The sequence below is a fragment of the Physeter macrocephalus genome, chromosome 8 (genome assembly GCF_002837175.3).
Source record: "Physeter macrocephalus isolate SW-GA chromosome 8, ASM283717v5, whole genome shotgun sequence".
NCBI lineage: Eukaryota > Metazoa > Chordata > Mammalia > Artiodactyla > Physeteridae > Physeter > Physeter macrocephalus.
Genome location: NC_041221.1, coordinates 78,467,422 through 78,486,403, shown reverse-complemented (window position 1 = coordinate 78,486,403; position 18,982 = coordinate 78,467,422). Strand labels below are relative to the sequence as shown.

General features: G+C 37.4%; 2 protein-coding genes across 10 annotated transcripts in view; one reads left to right on the top strand and one right to left on the bottom strand.

The window, feature by feature from the left end:
- WDR41 (WD repeat domain 41) overlaps nt 1-14,687 on the top strand; it is a 50,275-nt gene extending 35,588 nt beyond the window's left edge. Inside the window, exons 9-14 of one of the 2 annotated variants that reach the window (XM_028492994.2) lie at nt 1,794-1,978; nt 4,862-4,983; nt 5,812-5,900; nt 6,846-6,979; nt 9,762-9,800; nt 9,897-14,687. In XM_028492994.2, the coding sequence (XP_028348795.1) occupies nt 1,794-1,978; nt 4,862-4,983; nt 5,812-5,900; nt 6,846-6,979; nt 9,762-9,800; nt 9,897-10,049 (722 nt within the window). In that variant the 3' untranslated portion in view covers nt 10,050-14,687. The remainder of the gene's footprint in view (nt 1-1,793; nt 1,979-4,861; nt 4,984-5,811; nt 5,901-6,845; nt 6,980-9,761; nt 9,801-9,896) is intronic. The other variant, XM_007119927.4, reaches the window with a different exon arrangement.
- Nucleotides 14,688-15,040: 353 nt separating this feature from the next.
- PDE8B (phosphodiesterase 8B) overlaps nt 15,041-18,982 on the bottom strand; it is a 281,364-nt gene continuing 277,422 nt past the window's right edge. For all 8 annotated transcript variants that reach the window (XM_024121540.2, XM_024121557.2, XM_055086624.1 and 5 more), the window contains 2 exons: nt 17,966-18,095; nt 15,041-15,427 (listed from right to left, as the gene is read on the bottom strand). In XM_024121540.2, the coding sequence (XP_023977308.1) occupies nt 15,318-15,427; nt 17,966-18,095 (240 nt within the window). In that variant the 3' untranslated portion in view covers nt 15,041-15,317. The remainder of the gene's footprint in view (nt 15,428-17,965; nt 18,096-18,982) is intronic.

Sequence of the window (18,982 nt, the reverse complement as noted above, 5' to 3'; positions counted from 1 at the left end):
TGGGAGGATCCCACATGCCGCGGAGCGGCTGGGCCCGTGAGCCATGGCCGCTGAGCCTGCGCGTCCGGAGCCTGTGCTCCGCAACGGGAGAGGCCACAGCAGAGGGAGGCCTGCATACCACAAAAAAAAAAAAAAAAAGAAGTCCTTATGTATCAAGTGTAGTCAACCTATTTTGACATCTAAATTGCAGAGTTTTCCCAGAGTTTTGTCATTTAAATGTATGATTTTTGGGGACTTCCCTGGCGGTCCAGCAGTTAAGACTTCCCCTTCCAATGCAAGGGGTGTGGGTTTGATCCCTGGTCGGGGAGATAAGATCCCACCCACATGCCTTGAGGCCAAAAAACCAAAACATAAAACAGAATCAATTTTGTAACAAATTCAATAAAAACTTAAAAAATGGTCCACATCAAAAAAAATCTTAAAATAAAAAGTATGATTTTGTGCTAAGCAGGTGTTTACTCATATCTCTTTCCCCAGCCTCCACTGTCTCCTTGAGAAGCCTTTTAGCACTCCATATTCATAAAACATTCACCTTTATTTTCCTCAGTTCTTTAAATACCTTTAATGTTTTAATCTGTTTGAAACTTGTTTTGGTATATGTGAAATAACAGAAAATATATATATTGGTCTTTGCCCCCAGTTCCTGGCACAGAGTTGCTTAAAACTCTTGTAATTGCCCAAGAGATAAGAGCACAAGGAACATCTTTTGTTCTAATATTTGGTCTAATATTTCCTGACAGAGCTCCTAAATCCCTTGGAATTTCCTGGGTGATAGGAGTGTCTTTTGTTCTAATGAGGCTACTCTTTCTTGATGGGCTCCTGGATGGGGGCTGGTCACCAGAAAGACCAAGCCATTATTAGAAACTTAGAATTTTTGGCCACTGGCCACCTACCCCCGCGGCAATTCTCCAGAGAGGGGTGAGGGGCTGGACGTGGAGTTAGTCATCAATCATGCCTGTGTGATGAAGTTTCCATAAAAATCCCAACAGTATGGGGTTCAGAGAGCTTCTGAGTTGCCAAACACGTGGAGGTGCTGGGAGAGTAGCATGCTCAGAGAGGGCATGCGTGCTCTGCGATCCTTCCCACATACCTTGCCCTGTGCATCTCCTCCTTCTGGATGTTCATCTGTATCCTTTATCATATCTTTGTATAATAAAGTAAGTAAACTGTTTTCCTGAGTTCTTTGAGCCCTTCTAGCAAATTAATTGAACCTGATGAGGGGATGTGGGACTCTTCGATTTATAGCCAGTTGGTCAGAAACACAGGTAACAACCTGGATTTACAGTTAGTATCTTAAGTGGGAGAAGTCTTGCAGGACTGAGTCCTTAACTTGTGGGATCTGACACTATCTCCAGGTAGACAGTGTCAAAGTTGAGTTGAATTGTAGGGACACTCAGTTGGTGTCGCAGAATTGCCTGGTGTGGGAAAATCCCACACATCTGGTGTCAGGCATGTGGTGAGTGTGGGAGTAAAGGAGAAACAGAAGTGTAGCTTCTCTTCACTGTGTATGATCCAAGGTAAGGTTCTTTTGTTTGTATTCCCCCAATACTTAACCAAATAGTCCAGCATGAGGTATTTCTTTCTTTGCTGAATTGAAATGCAATCATTATCATATACTAAATTTCTAAGTAAGCTTGAGCTTATTTCTGATAATCTTCCTGTTTGGCTTGTCTAGTTACCTCACTGTTCTAAACATTGTGATTTTATAGAGCAATACTACGAGGCGGTTCATTCATTTTTATGTTTAGCCTAGGTAAATGGTCAATAATGAGACATATATGAACTCTGCCTAGATTTGAGTTTTGTAACTGGCTCCCATGTTGGAGAGCTCATCATCTGGGATATCCTGGACTGGACTGTGCAGGCCTGTGAACGCAACTTCTGGGACCCATCTCCACAGCTGGACACTCAGCAAGAAATAAAACTCTGTCAAAAGCCAAATGACGTTTCTATTCATCATTTCACATGGGATGAAGAGGTAAAAAAAAAAAAAAAAAAATTGAGAAAAATATCTATAATCTTGTCTTTTAATAAACCCAGTTTCTAATTTTTAAAATTTAATCTCATGATCATATAGAAAGTTATCATTTCCTGTGTTCACGTTGTGCTCTAAAATGTTTTGATATTTTTCAAAGATTGCATCACTTGCTTTAAAAAAATTTTAATCTTAGCTCTTACCTTTGAGGCAAGGAGGTGGTTAAATGGCCACAGATTTTAAAACCCTATTGAAATTTTGAGTTGGATTAAATATTCCCGCAGGATTTGAGGATAATGCTTAAAATTGTTCTAAGAAACACTTTGAGAAAGAATCCTTTTGAAGATTCTGGTGCATTTCCTGGAGCAGTAAAGGAAATTAAAAATTTCAGGAATGGCTTTCTTTTAGTCTTCTAGCATCATGGGGCAAGATGATTGTGTGAGAATTACTGATTTCAATCCTTTAGGCCTCGGCAGTGATGCTCTTGAAGCACTTTACATCCTTTTTTGCAGTAAGAGATTAGTACCAATGGATTTCTGAATCTTGGCTCTGATCTGAACACCTCTTCTTTTAGCTTCAGGGGCTCAGAAAATATGTTTAAAATGGGGGTTCCTTTTCTAAATATAATCACAAGAAATGTTTGAGTTATAAACTTTGAGGAGAGGGGTTAGAGGAGGCTTTTATCTCACTTTATTTTGTGCCTTCCTGTACTGTTTAAATCTTCTAATTGTATGTGTTTTGTTATTTTTATTAAAAAATTCAGTAATAGTGTTCTGGATGAGGAGAGCATGGTCTGCTTTTTGTTTTTGTTTTGGCTTTCTTTGCACCTCTCTTACCTTAAAAACAAAACAAAACTAAAACAGAGTAGGGTAAGAATAGGTTAAAGAATACTATTATACCTAAAGATTAAGTTTCTTTATATCCCAATTTTATTTTTAAAAAAAGTACATATGATAAAAGACAGTAGTCTCAGAAAAGATGGAAATTATTTCTAAGAGTTGTAGCCCTAAAAATTTTATATGTATATACATTTTTATCTTTCTTTTTTTAAAAATTAATTATTTATTTATTTTTGGCTGTGTTGGGTCTTCTTGCTGCGCGCAGGCTTTTCTCTAGTTGCAGCGAGCAGGGGCTACTCTTCAGTTGTGGTGTGCGGGCTTCTCATCGCGGTGGCTTCTCTTGTTGCCTAGCACGGGCTCCAGGCGCGCGGGCTCAGTTGTTGTGGCTCACGGGCTCCGAAGTGCAGGCTCAGCAGTTGTGGCGCACGGGCTTAGTTGCTCTGCGGCATGTGGGATCTTCCCAGACCAGGGATCGAGCCTGTGTCCCCTGTATTGGCAGGCGGATTCTTAACCACAGTGCCACCAGAGAAGTCCGTATATATTTTTAATTTGATACCTTTTTCTCACTTTTGTAAAAGTGTTTAAAGTTTTGCATTTTGTATTCTCTTTAATCTTAACATTTTCAATTGGTGTTATTAACTGCTATAAATGCTTAATAAAGCATTAATAAAGCACTCTGTTTTCCCTAATTTTCTTTGTTTTATCGGAGTTTTTTTCTTTCTGCAGGGGGGCCATTCATTGTTGATGACAAGTGATTGATAGAGTGATTCTGTTGAGTAAAGGCTGCCCCAAAGCTTATTAATTCTCTAGTTGTGTTGATAATTTTCTTTGTGACTTTGGATAAATCATTTAAACTCTCCACAGATTTCCTGGTCCATATAACTAGTTTCTGAGGTTTCTCTGCATTGATTGTCACCCAGGGCGCTAGATTTTAGCAGGTTGGCTAGCTGTTCTCGTTAATGCTCATGGCACTGGTCTTCAGCTTGCATTGCTACATGCAGAATACCAATCCTGAGGGTCAAGGGGATCATTCCAGATTTAAACTCTGGTAAGCCTTGGGGGGCATGTTTTGGTCGAGATACTGTAGGTCTGAGTTGGCGTTGTAGCCTTTGAGGCTGCATGAGAAGTATTCTTTGGTGAGAACAGGTAGGCAAAAAAAAAAAAAAAGGATTTTTGAAAGGTCTTTCTACTGGCATACCTACTGAGTAAGAATGAATGATTCTAAGACAAGAGCTGCCAGAAGTCTAGTGACTTGCAAAATAATTTCAGAAGCTAGGTGGTATGGTATGAGGCAAGAGTAAGGGACTGGAGTAACATGACCTGGATTCTAATATCAAACTCTCATGTCTTAATTTTTGTGTGATATTAATCTTTTTTTAATTTTGACTTGTTATTCTGGAAAATAGCTTTTCCTACATTAATGAGATGTTGTGAGGTTGAAGTAAGATAAATATTGGTGAAAGTACTTTCAAAAGATTAAAGCTGTTTTAGTAAAAAGGTGTTTCTAATACTACATTTGGAAAAATGTTTTTGTGAAGCCACTGTATATATGCCACTATAGCATATGCTTTTTTGTATCCTTTATAGGTCTTGTGACGCTTAAGATGTGGAGTGCAAGTAATTTTGCTCACATTTTTCAGGCAAAAGAAGCTAAGTAGTTTTCCCAAGCATATATAGTATTATGTGAATGAAAACGTAGGTTGTACCTCAGCAGCTCCACCTCCACTGCAGGCCAATCTGTCAGCCACAGCTCCTTTCTCTAGCTGTCACGTTTCAATGAGGAAGAAAGCGATGCTGTGGGGTATAATATACAAAGCTTTCTCTGTATTAGCAGTTGTGTCCTTCCACCTTCTAAATGCTGAGCTTTCCTTTGTGCTTTGATATTTTTGGATTTCAGAGGGCAGTACAATAATTTGGGCTGAAGGATAGGAATAGGGAAGGTAACAATGGCTTTCTGATCTCACACCAGGGCTGGACATCTATTACACCAGGTAGTGGTAAGTACTAGTTTTATGCCCATTTCTGAACTTCCCCCCTTCCCCCCCAGAATGTATTTGTTGCAGTTGGAAGGGGTTTATACGTGTATAACCTTCAAATGAAGCGTGTGATTGCCTGCCAGAAAACTGCACACGACTCCAATGTCCTGCACGTTGCCAAACTTCCAAACAGGTACAAGTTTCCGTCAGTTCTATAACAGGTGAAAGAAATGCATAGTTCCCGGGGCCACCAGTGTAATTTTTCAAGGGGCAAAGTCGCCTGGCTCCATGGCTTGACCTGTTATGTTGTTTTGGAAATGGAGAATACCCCATGGCTGTCTTAACAGAAGAGTTTGTGGCAATATATTACGAAATTTACAAGAAGCAAGGTTCAAATGAATTACATTGAAATTATAAGAAGAGATAATTTAAAATTCGGTATTTATTTTAAAAGATAAAAGACTTTTGGGCACTGACTGTGTACTAATTTTTTTTATATTTTCCACAAACCCACCTTTTTGGTGGTGGTGTTTGATTACATCTACAACTAAATGGTGGTCTACTTGTTGGCTAAGGCTACCAACCGAGGGCTTTCCCCTCGGGGTAGATTTGGCTTTTGAGTTTCTAGGGATGAATTATATGAAGGAAATAGAATTATTTTCTATGCAGGATACTTTTAGAGTGAGAGGCGCCCTGAGAAGAGTTACAGTGAAGAGGAAGGAATGAGACTTCTCAGGATATTGTGAAACTAATTCATAACCTGTTTCCTGAATGCATTTTTAAAAATGGAAATGATACATATTTATAACATTTGAACCAATGTGTAACAGTATAATGTGTGCCTTTCTTGAGGAGTGCTTTTACTTTGCATTGTAAAGCCATATTGATAAATTGTGATTTTTATTGGCTCCTGCCAAGAGCTGAATAAAAACAGTTGAGGGCTCCACTGATTTCTTTCACTGCAAATTTAGCATTGGCCTTCCATGGTGCTCTTTTTATCACTGATTTTCTCTTCTGACAGGCAGTTAATCTCATGCTCAGAAGATGGCAGTGTACGCATTTGGGAGTTACGAGAAAAACAGCAGCTTGCAGCTGAACCTGTACCAACAGGTGAGTGTCTTTTCTCAAAAAGGTAGTCTTGCTTTTTTTTTTTCTCATATGCAAGACAGAAGAAAGGCAGTGGTATGTAACCACAAAATAATATACAGTGTGCTCCAAAATAAGCATCAGATGTTTACATGAAGCATTTGGTAATTGGGATCTAGGATTCACATTTAAATATTGCTTTACTGTAGAACTACCTGTTGATTTCAATTCAAGTCAACTAGGATTTTTTTTGTTTTGAGGAGAAACTATTATTCCTGGTAATCTGACTGACCAAATGGCCTAATGAACTATTTACTCATTTATATTGTCTGTAATTATGTCTGGTATACAGACAGAATTTGTATCATCAGGTGTCAAAGTTCTTTCAGCCTTAAAGCATTATCATTAACATTGAACTCAATTTATTTATAAACATTTTGTATTTATATCATAATCTCATGAACTTCTTTGATTTTCAGGCGTTTGATTTGAAAAACAAAATCCCTGTTAGTTAGCAACCTTTGCATAAGAAATCAGATGCTGGTACCCCTGGAATTTCTTCTGGTTATTTGAAGTCATAGGGCATTGCTCTGGGACATCCCTGTGTTGCTTTTTGTCTACCCTTTATTGATAAATCTGAGTTGTGACCTCCCCCCCACCCGCCTCATTGCCATTCAGACCTTTCATTTCTCTCCTCTTTGATTCCCATTGCCTTTTCCTCACGTTAACACACCTTCACCAGTGTGTGAGTAGGGACAATAAAAAAAGAGATGAGCAACAAACCTGGGTAGCTAAGAGGAAACGAAGTAACATATTTAAAAAACCCTAGCATAGTACCTGGTACCATCCGCTCACTTAGCCCTTGACTAAAATAAGTGGGGAACACTTTTGCATTTAAGTTTTGTTTTTCTGATCTTACATTAGAGCACAGTAATTTCGAAAATGACTGAAATGGTTGTGTTTTTCTAGGTTTTTTTAACATGTGGGGATTTGGAAGAGTAAATAAACAAGCCAGCCACCCTGTTAAAAAACAACAAGAAAATGCCACTTCATGTTCACTAGAGCTTATTGGAGATTTAATTGGACACTCATCATCTGTGGAGGTATTATTTTTAATAGGCATATAAATGTCCAGGGAATTCCTGCTTTTTGCATCTCACTGCTCTTCTTTCATTTGGTCTCATAAAGACCTAAACTTTCTCTTATGTGTAGGTTTTTGTGGAATCTAAACATGGAATGGGATAGGTTATATAGTATGTGCCATTAGGATCTCCCTTTACAGAGAAATGACGTGAAGAAGGAATGTCTTGCTTCTAAAAAATGGCTTAATTACTATTACATATGACATGTAGGTAGATAGCTGACAATAAGGATGGTGTAAATAATGTTGAATATATAACTAGTAAATAGAGGGTACATGGAGGGTTGTGCTTATGTATGTAGAGGTAAAGCCTTATAGAATCTAATTCCAGGGAAGTTTATCAAATTCATGAACAGAGTACTGTTTTTACCTCCCTTTGGAGGATAATAATTTGTTAGCTTTAGTAAAACCCAATGTCTTGATTGTCATTGTGCATATATGAAAATAATAGTTGAGAATTATAGGATGCATAAAGTTCTAACTTGTTATAAATACATTCAAACACTTTAATATTTACTATAGGCATTATTGCCTGTAATGAAGAAGGAATAAGAGCAGTCGAGGTAAAGAAATGATTGGAACTGGTAACAGTATAAGCAGAATCCTAAGTAATGAATTTTTTTTTTATTCCTCCCCTGCTCCCTCCCTCCCCCCTTCCCCCCTCCCTCTGTGCTGGTCTTAGTTGCAGCATGCAGGATCTTTGTTGTGGCATACAGGCTCCTAGTTGCAGTATGCGGGATCTAGTTCCCACGTGCTGCAGGCTTCCTGCATTGGGAGCATGGAGTCTTAACCACTGGATCAGCGGGGAAGTCCCATGAGTTTCTTAAATTGTTCTTCCCTGTTTCATAGCCAGTATTTCATTTGAAAGTGCATTTATACTTAGAAGCAACAGCACAACACTTGTTATTAGCATTTCCTGTATTTCAGGCACTATGCTAGACACTGGAGTTTACAAAGAGATAGATACAATATAAAAATATTATGGTCCTGAATATGAGCTGAACCTTGACGCTTAGGTAGGATTAAGATAGTCTTATGACCATAAGCTCCCTGATTTTGGGTACTCATGTCTTATTCATTTTTGCCTTCCTCTACCAGGTAGCCCAGTTGTTTTCATTTTGTTTTTTAACTTTGGGAGTTGTTGTGCGGATGGAATGTGGTAGACAGGAGGGCAAAGATAGAATCTACTTGGTGGCAAGGAGCAGGTTGGCTAGGCTGGAGGACTGTGTTCCAATGAATGGACACAGTAGGAGATAAAGCTGGGAAAGTAGTTTGGGGTCAGATTACTGAATGTAAGGCTAAGGAGTTTGGACTTTTTAAAAAAATTCATACATCCATACATACATAAATTAAAAGTTTATTTATTTTGGCTGTTTTGGGTCTTTGCACACGGGCTTTCTCTAGTTGCGGCAAGCGGGGGCTAGTCTTCGTTGTGGTGCACAGGCTTCTCATTGCGGTGGCTTCTCGTTGAGCGCAGGCTTCAGTAGTTGTGGCACACGGGCTTAGTTGCTCCACGGCATGTGGTATCTTCTCGGACCAGGGCTTGAACCTGTGTCCCCTGCATTGGCAGGTGGATTCTTAACCACTGCACCACCAGGGAAGTCCCTGGACTTTATGCTTTAAATAGTAGGAACCTATTAAAGGTTTTTAAATGGTGTGGCACATTTGTCATTGTATGGAAGTGTCTGATTCTTAGAAATTTTCCTGAGTGGAAGTGTTTTGACATTTAATTACTTTTTAAAAGTATCTCTGGCTTCACTGAGAAAATCTTGGCTCTTTTTCTTGAATTTTCTTGTTCCTTTTTTCTTTTGATCCTTACTCTCTAAGCCTAGTCCTATCTACCTGTATTTATTGAATTCTAACTTCTTTTCCATCTCCTGAGGAATTTTGCTCTGCTAGGTCTCCACCTCTCACTCCTACATCATCAGGTGAGCCCTTCTGCTATCTTCAGAAATGTGTGAGTTATTTCTTAGAAAACTCGAATCCTATTTCTCTCCTTTATTTCACTCTTTCCCTCAAAGAGCTCATCCTTTTCATAGTTTCATTTATCTTCTCTCTAATACCAGCTCTCTATTCCATAGGATGCATGCTGCCTTCTCATCAACATTCCATTTTCCTATTCCTACCTTCCAGCCTGTTCCTTAACTACTGGGCATGACCTTCCTTTTATTTGGAGAGTTGTTTTATGTTTTTGAAGCTTTCTCTGACAATTTCATTCATTATTGATCTATGCCTCCTTTTTCTTCATTTCTGTGGCAAATCATAGCCTGAACTATGTTATTTACTACCTGATTACATCATCTTTAATTGGTACTCTTATTGTTTCAACTATGGTTTGGTTTTCACAACTGAATTAGAACCTTCTTGAGGGTAGGGACCATAAGCATATAGATGACACTCAGTAAATGCTTAAGGATTGATTATGTCTCTGTTTATATAGAGAGCTAAAGCCATTGTTTATCTTGGAGAATTTGGAATTCAGACATTTTATTGGTGGTCATTTTTGCATAAATAAGAAGGCCAGTAAAAATGATTAAGTAAAGCAGGTTTGTTGGGACTTCTCCCGACAAAAATCTTAAAACCAGTACTTGAGGAATTAGACAATGGTAAAATTTAGACGATACTTTGGGAATTCATGTACTTTACAAAAAGTTGAGTAGTATTTACAAAGTTCTGATATTTAAAATACTAGATGTTGGTATGTGATTATCACTCACACTTAAAAATATCATTTCTCTTGAAAGATACGGAGTTTTACAGTCAGATCCAAAGAAGTCTCCAAGGTACACATTTTAACAAGCACCTGTTTTAATCTAGTTAGTTAGTATTAACCTCTTCTTGAAGTTCCTATAATCAGTAATTAAAAATTTTTTTTACAGATGTTTCTGTACTTTGAAGATCATGGACTAGTGACATGTTCTGCTGATCATCTCATTATTTTGTGGAAAAATGGAGAACGAGAATCTGAATTGCGCAGCTTAAAGTTATTTCAAAAATTAGAGGAGAATGGTGACTTGTATCTTGCTGTCTAGTTTAAGGAATTTGAACACCTGTGCATGAACAGCAAATATAGGGGTAATACTCTGAAAACCATTACCATATTAATCACTTAAATTTTGTAATTTTTTTTTCTTGTTACTCCATAAAATTCCAATTGTTTGTTTGAATTCTTTTTTCTGGGGCTGCAAACCAGCAACAAGTTGCTTCTCAGGTATTAGTACATTCACAAGTTTTTCATTTGACTTTTCACATAACAGTTACCTGAAACCATTGAAGGAATGGGTCTAATTTCAGCAGTGAATTTTCAGAAAGTGAAGTTTTCAGAGTTCATCACATATACCTGTTGAAGCAGAATTAAATTATACCACACTGTCCTCACAGAGATAAATTTTTTATGCTTTGAAAAAAATTCTACACCAGAAATTATATGAGCTTATGTTTAAACGAGGAGAAGAGTACTTGGAAGCTCTCACTCTCTTTAATGAACCTCTCACTCTCTTTAATGTAATTATATTGCCTCTAACTAAATTTTTATTCATCACCAGGGATTAGATTTTTAAAATATTACATGTAATTTCTTTCATTTAGCCTTTTTGGATTTTGAAATACCTGACTTTTTGTTCTCCAAAGTTAGTATTTTAACTATACCTGTCATTGTTTTAAAGATTTATTCAAGGAGAACTTACTTTTATGGAAATAAATATACATGATCATTATAGATGATATTTTGGGAGAAAAATGAAAAATCCAGTGAAGAGTAAATAGGTAGGATGTAGCATATCTTGGAATTTAAACCTTGAGATGATGATAGCTAGAAAACTGATGCCTCCCTGTAGGAAATGAAGATTCCATAATAATTGTACTTTGTGCTGCTATTGAAGTGGTGAGTGCTGTGTTTTAAGCTTCTTAATTTGAACCTAGACCCTGGGAGGAGGTAGAAATAGAAATAACAGTATTTTTTATTCTTTGGTTTTCTTTAGAGCCTGTTTGTTTGATTAAGAATTCTTGTGATAAATTTAAATATATCCTTTCTCCTACAAATCCCCCTGGTCTTTAGTAACTTTCAATATTCTAAATATGAAGCAAACATGAATCTCTCTCTGTTTTAACTACAGCTTTTTTTTTTGGTGCCAACTAATTTGTTTAAATCATTTAAAAAAAAAATTCTAGCTACTAAAATCCCTATAAACTCAAATCAGGAGGAATCTTATTAGGGTGTATTTTTTTCCCCCTAGCCTGAACAGCTATTGACTAGATTCTTGGTAATAGACGAGCAGCTGCCCCTCATATATGCCAGAGATGAGAGCTAGATCAGTAAAGTTACAGTGTTTCCAAAGTGCCTGATTCATCTTACCATTGGCTCAAATATGAAATGCTTGAGACAGACAGGCATTGCTTATGAGTTTCTTGCAGACCACTGAGAGAGATTTAATCATCTTCACTTCATCACCCCATCAGCCTTAGAGCACTCTTTCTCCCTTTTGGTACTAAAGAATAAAAATTTAAAAGTGTTCCATACATTAAAAAATGGGTGGGTTTAATTGTGGAGTTAAACTGTTGATGAAAGTATCGTATTGAAGTAAACAACAGGTGGCTGATGTGTCTGTCAGAGGACTAATCCTTCTCAAAGAACACTTTCTGGATTTATTTGTTCATCACACACACCCTAATGGACTCTTTGTAAATTGTTGTTTTCACTAGCTTTACCTTTGACAGTTGTTGTTTCCTCAACTACCTACAAAGTCTGGAAGAGCTATGGTCATCTATGACAGACCAGTGCCATAATGTTATAAATAAGGAAGCTGAAGCCCAGTCAGGTAAGGCCTTCCAGTTAGTTAGCTCAATTCTCATTAGCAGTAAACAAATTTAAAAACAAACTGAACATGACTGGAATGAGAGAGAAGGGTTGTATGATTACCCCTTGAGCAAAACCAGATAATGTTCATAGTCATTGTTTCTGTTTTAATTCACAATGAAAATACCTTTATGGAGAAATACAATAAAATTTATGTAACTAACTTCCATTATATAATAGAAGAATGTGAATAGAAAAATTAGCACTGCCTTTTAGCCAACAGATTGTTGTTATCGTGGCATATTTGAGCAGTCATACTGAGGCACCTCTAATCTTTCATCCTGAAATTGGAACCTGGGTAGGATTCCTAAACCAGGCAGACATGCATTTTGATCTGAGTGCATCAGATTATTGATGAGAGTCATTTTTAGGCTTTTAATTTTCCTCCATAGATGGACTTTCTCCTATTAACAGCTAGCTTTTTCTTGGGAGATTCTACTATTAGGTCATGAGTTTTAAAGTTTTCTTGAATTGTATTAGATATTCAATGAATTATAAAAGGAATTCATAGATTCTTAACTGCTTTTTTTCCTAATTTGTTCTGGTTTAGTATTATGTAATAGTAATCTATTCACGTGAATGATACAAACCACAGGTGAGTTGGGGGAGCAAATAGTACTGAAAGTACCACTGTGAGTCCCTCTGTTATTAAAATCTAGAGGAAAACCTCCAACCCATTCACGGGAACCTGATGGTTTTTGCTTTCATGAATGCCCTAAGGTCAGAGATGGAGTAAAACAGTGAGATGGGAAAATCTAGCAGGGACTCAGACTTGATGGCTGCTCACTAGTTGTATGCAGACTGCTGCAAAAAGTTGAACTTTCAAATTAGAAGAATACAACTATAACTGAGGTCGATAAATAAATATTATGTGCATTTTTTCCATTTCTCTAGCTTAGCTTTCAGTGCTGTTAATATTTGCAACACCAGAAGTAATACTATGCAGTGGGCCTTGTCATTTTTAAATAAAAATACCCTTATTACCTCATTCTGTGGCTTAGTCACATAACACAATCAAGCGCCTAAACTTAAGGGACATTGTATTTATCTTTCTCAAGTTGAGTGCGTTCTGATTAATAGATGAGGCTTGTTCTTTGCCCACAAGACTAACCAGTCCTAACTCTGAAGGCAAGCATATTTTAAAATCTTAAATTGGAAGTAAAGAATAGCCTAAATAAATTATAGGGTTATTCTGGTCCCAGTAACAGTGTTTTATAACTAACTTCTGGTTAAGTAGTAATGTGACTTCTCTCTAGATTAGATCATGTTATATTTTCCTAAATTAATAGGGTTCCCCTCAACACAGACTTAAGCTCAGTATGAGAGACAATTATAATAGTTTATACTCACTCATCCAATACACATACCATCTGAAAGACTATTTGGAGGAATGCACTATTTAGTTAGCAACTCAGTAGAAGATTACACCATAGTAGATTACACTGATAAAGAGCAGAGCTATGCTAAAGCTTTAGTACCTGGCAGTGTTAATATGAAATTAATTTGAAATTATACTGAGTCAGCTCTAACAAACATTCACATAGAAAAATGTCAGACATCTGATGAATGTCACTTACCAAACGGAACCAAAAGCGAGATGGTCAAGAAAAGATTGTCGTTGCCTCAGGCAAGCTTCTGAAGCCTAGGCAAATTATTTAGCTCCTTAAAATGGGATTCTGACATCCTGAATTTAATGTGTTCTGAAAACAAAGCGTGTGACTCATGAAATAAATAACACTAAACCGAAATATTGAAATTATGAAAAATTTAGGCCAAAGAGGTAAAATAAAAACAGCTGTTAGGAATGAAAAATGGCTGTAGGAATTTAGTTACAAGTACTTCACAAAAACATTTTCATCACATTTACATAGTGCAGCATTACAATACAAAGCTAGCTGCTCTCCTGACCAAGCAAGTTCTCTTACCATCTAACAAAAATAATTTAGGTACATTTCTTTGCATGGAATTGTCATATATGTTTCCATTTGTTGGTACAAAACATAGAAAAAAACATTGGCATGTTTTGTAGTGATAAGTAATTTTTTCCCCCATGTACTAGAGTTCCAAGTGTTCTGCATTCCAATTTTCATTTGAAAAAAGTAACTAACTACTGGTTCAGTTAATTTAGTCTCTGTTTGTTTACACCTCTTAGAAATGCAGCATGAAGTACAGAAAATTTGAAAGAAAAACAAAGATTTTGTTTACAGAATCTATAATACATAGAGAAGGGTTGGCTGGTAAAAGAGAAAAGAAAATCTCAAGTCTGACTTCATGTAGACCACAGAAAGTTGTGAAAAGAGCTGTATAAAAATACGCACTTGTGCTTTAGAAGCTTTTAGCATACAATTAATAGCTTAAAATACTATTTACTGCTTCCCCATATGCTATTTTCTGATATATTTACACACCTTGCAATCTTTTTTTCATCATTAAAGCAAAATGGCATGATCTTAAATATAGATAGGTTAAAAACATCTGAACTTTGAAACTTCCTCTGTCTCCTCAGTACTCGGCACAACGTACTCCATGGACTTAAACCCAGAAAATTTAGATTGTTTTAATAAAAATTTTAAACAGCAAATGTATATAAATTTTTTTTTTTAAAAAGCTTGTCCAAGGGCATTCAGATTAATGGCTTGTATATAATACCTACTATAGTGCCTTGTAACTGCCTCTGTAAACCAGAAATAAAGGGAAAAAGCTCTTGGATTCCCCCCAGTCAAGATGTCACTTCCTTCCCTGTCATGGTTGGCTTTCTGTTAAGATGAATCTCTTTTGTAGGAGAGAGGACTACACAGGCTGCTGATACCAGTCTAGAGAAGGCACTCCCCAGGCCAAGACAGACTGTGTTCTAACTTGGGTGTTACACCATTGATCAGAACCACCTAGCCATGGAGGCTCTGAAGCTAACTAGTTTATCAGCAGTTTGGTCCTAGTTGTTTTGCTCACTTTATATGGGTTTTTTACTTAGATATTCTTATGAACCTTTTAGATTGATGCTCTTGAGGAAAATAGTCAAGCTAAACAGTGTTGGTGACTTTCATGGTAAAAGATGAGTTAAACCACTAGCTAAGCTACATGGTCCATCATCCACAGAGATGGTGGGCGCGTGGGCACCAAGTCTTTGCTGCATGTCTCCTGCTAGTTACAGTGAATCAGCTGCAGGGTTTGATGAGGGCAGACAGGATCACAGCAGGGCAAAGGATTTTGCCATGTGTTTGTTCTGTCACTAAGTGACTGTTCAAAAGAACATATATTTTTCTTCACGGAAAATAATTTTTCTAAAAATGAAATTTGGGAAGTTGAATGATTCAAAGTCAGATATTAAACATTAGCTCCTTAACCTACACCTGTCATTTTCATTATGAAGGAAAGCCTCTCGTTTACACTACTGTGATTCACAGTGCCCTTTGTAGATCAAGAGGTCACCTTCTCTGTCTTGGCTTTAGCTGTCAGATGGAAGCCTCAGACTTTTGCACTTTAGGTCATCTAATGTCTTCCAGTGTTTGTAGTTATCGGCCAAATGTTGCATCAGGGTTGGCAGGTGTGCAAAGGCTGCAAGGATATAAGAGAATAAAAAGAAGCCTGTTAAGTTAGATTCCAGGAGCGTTTATAAGGTTGGGGCTCTGTGGGACAAATTTGGGATCAGAATTGGAGGAGAGATACCCTAGGTTAGGCCTAAGGTGAACACAGAAGCATGAGAAGGATGAGTTACTAAACACTGGTTTCTGAAATATGAACAGGTCCTTTTAACTAAAAATTGATAACAAAAGATCAGAAAGAAATTAAAGAAACAATCCCATTTACCATCACATCAAAAAGAATAAAATACCTTGGAATAAACCTACCTAAGGAGGCAAAAAACCTGTATTCTGAAAACTATAAGATGTTGATGAAAGAAATCAAAGATGACACAAACACATGGAAGGATACCATGTTCTTGGATTGGAAGAATCAATATTGTGAAAATGACTATACTACCCAAGGCAATCTACAGATTCAGTGCAATCCCTATCAAGATACCGATGACATTTTTCACAGAACTAGAACGAAAATTTTTTTAATCTGTAAGGAAACACAAAAGACCCTGAATAGCTAAAGCAATCCTGAGGAAGAAGATCAGAGCTGGAGGAATCAGGCTCCCTGGCTTCAGACTATACTTCAAAGCTACAGTAATCAAAATGGTATGGTACTGGCACAAAAACAGAAGTATAGATCAATGGAACAGGACAGAAAGCCCAGAAATAAACCCATGCATCTATGGTCAATTATTCTATGACAAAGGAAGCAAGAACATACAATGGAGAAAAGACAGTCTCTTCAATAAGTGGTGCTGGGGAAACTGGACAACTACATGTAAAAGAATGAAACCAGAACATTCTGTAACACCATACACAAAAATAAACTCAAAATGGATTGAAGACCTAAATGTAAGGCTGGCTACTATAAAACTCTTAGAGGAAAACATAGGCAGGACACTCTTCACCATAAATCACAGCAGTATCTTTTTGGATCCACCTTGTACCTAGAGTAATGAAAATAAAAACAAAAATAAACAAATGGGACCTAATTAAACTTGAAAGCTTTTGCACAGCAAAGGAAACCATAGACAAAACGAAAAATACAACCCACAGAATGGGAGAAAATATTTGCAAATGAAGCAACCAACAAGGGATTAATCTCCAAAATATACCAACAGTTCATGCAGTTCTGTATCAAAAAAAAAAAAAAAAATGGGCAGAAGATCTAAATAGACATTTCTCCAAAGAAGACATACAGATGGCCAAAAAGCACATGAAAAGATGCTCACCGTTACTCAATAAGAAATGCAGATCAAAACCACAATGAGGTATCACCTCAAACCAGTCAGAATGGCCATCATTAAAAAGTCTACAAAAACAAATGCTGGAGAGGGTGTGGAGAAAAGGGAACCCTCCTACACTGTTGGTGGGAATGTAAATTGGTGCAGCCACTATGGAAAACGGTATGGAGGTTCCTTAAAAAACTAAAAATAGAGCTACCATATGACCCAGCAATCCCACTCTTACACATATACCCAGAGAAGACCATAATTCAAAAAGATACATGCACCCCAGTGTTCACTGCAGCACTCTTTATAGTAGCCAAGACATGGAAGCAACCTAAATGTCCGTTGACAGATGAATGGATGAAGAAGATGTGGTATATATATACATATACAATGGAATATTACTCAGCCATGAAAAAGTGAGATAATGCCATTTGCAGCAACATGGATGGACCTAGAGATTATCATACTAAGTGAAGTAAGTCAGAAAGAGAAAGACAAATACCATATGATATCACTTACATGTGGAATCTGAAAAAAAAAATAGGATACAATTGAACTTATTTACAAAACAGAAATAGACTCACAGACTTTGAAAAAAAAATTTATGGTTACCAAAGGGGAAACATGGGGGGAGGGACAAATTAGGAGTTTGGGGTTAGCAATATATACACTACTATATATAGAATAGATAATCAACAAGAATCTACTGTATAGCACAAGGAACTCTACTCAATGTTCTGTAATAACCTATATGGGAAAAGGATCTGAAAAAGAATGGATATATGTATATGTATAACTGAATCACTTAGCTGTACACCTGAAAGTAACCCAACATTGTAAATCAACTATACTCTGATATAAAATAAAAATTAAATTCAAAAAAATTAAAAAGGATCTCAAAAAAATGAAAACCTGTTTATCAACTGATATTACAAAAAGAATCTGTGATTCAGAGTTGACTTAGTATATTTTATGTTCTCTCTAGAATTTCCTCCAATGATAGAATAAAACCCCTGTAAGCTTTGGAAACATGTCCTTGGAAGAGTTGAACACCTGTTTATCCAGTTACCAAACATCCACTGAGTCTTCCATACACATGGTTTGTGCTGAGGACACACAAAGTGTTCATGCACCCCCACCACACCTGCCTACAAGCAGCTGACTTTTTCTTTTAAGTTACATTTCGTTTACACCTTTAGGCCCAGCCTCTGTCATTAAAGGTAACCATCATAAAGTACAGCAAAATATTCTGTTTGTGAGTAACAAAACAGGAACTGTCTTACCATCCCAAGCATCAAACATGTCTGTTATGAAGTAGTCAATAAAGGAAATCTGAGACTTGGGGATGCTACAGGTATTCCGGTCAAACACTGGCATCACTACAGGTAGCCCCTGTCTCTTCTCTTCATCAGTCTGTAAAAAATAACACAGGGCTGTAGGGCACATAAGGAGCTGTCACAGTAACATCTAGTTTGTCAGACCCACTCTGTGAAAATGGGTCATAATCCAGTTGTATCTATGAAGAAATTGGCTTGGCAAGGTCCTGAGGCGTATATAAGACAACCACCTGGGGCTTCCCTGGTGGCGCAGTGGTTGAGAATCCGCCTGCCGATGCAGGAGACACGGGTTCGTGCCCCGGTCTGGGAAGATCCCACATGCCGCGGAGCGGCTGGGCCCGTGAGCCATGGCCGCTGAGCCTGTGCGTCCGGAGCCTGCGCTCCGCAGATACCGATGACATTTTTCACAGAACTAGAACGAAAATTTTTTTAATCTGTAAGGAAACACAAAAGACCCTGAATAGCTAAAGCAATCCTGAGGAAGAAGATCAGAGCTGGAGGAATCAGGCTCCCTGGCTTCAGACTATACTTCAAAGCTACAGTAATCAAAATGGTATGGTACTGGCACAAAAACAGAAGTATAGATCAATGGAACAGGACAGAAAGCCCAGAAATAAACCCATGCATCTATGGTCAATTATTCTATGACAAAGGAAGCAAGAACATACAATGGAGAAAAGACAGTCTCTTCAATAAGTGGTGCTGGGGAAACTGGACAACTACATGTAAAAGAATGAAACCAGAACATTCTGTAACACCATACACAAAAATAAACTCAAAATGGATTGAAGACCTAAATGTAAGGCTGGCTACTATAAAACTCTTAGAGGAAAACATAGGCAGGACACTCTTCACCATAAATCACAGCAGTATCTTTTTGGATCCACCTTGTACCTAGAGTAATGAAAATAAAAACAAAAATAAACAAATGGGACCTAATTAAACTTGAAAGCTTTTGCACAG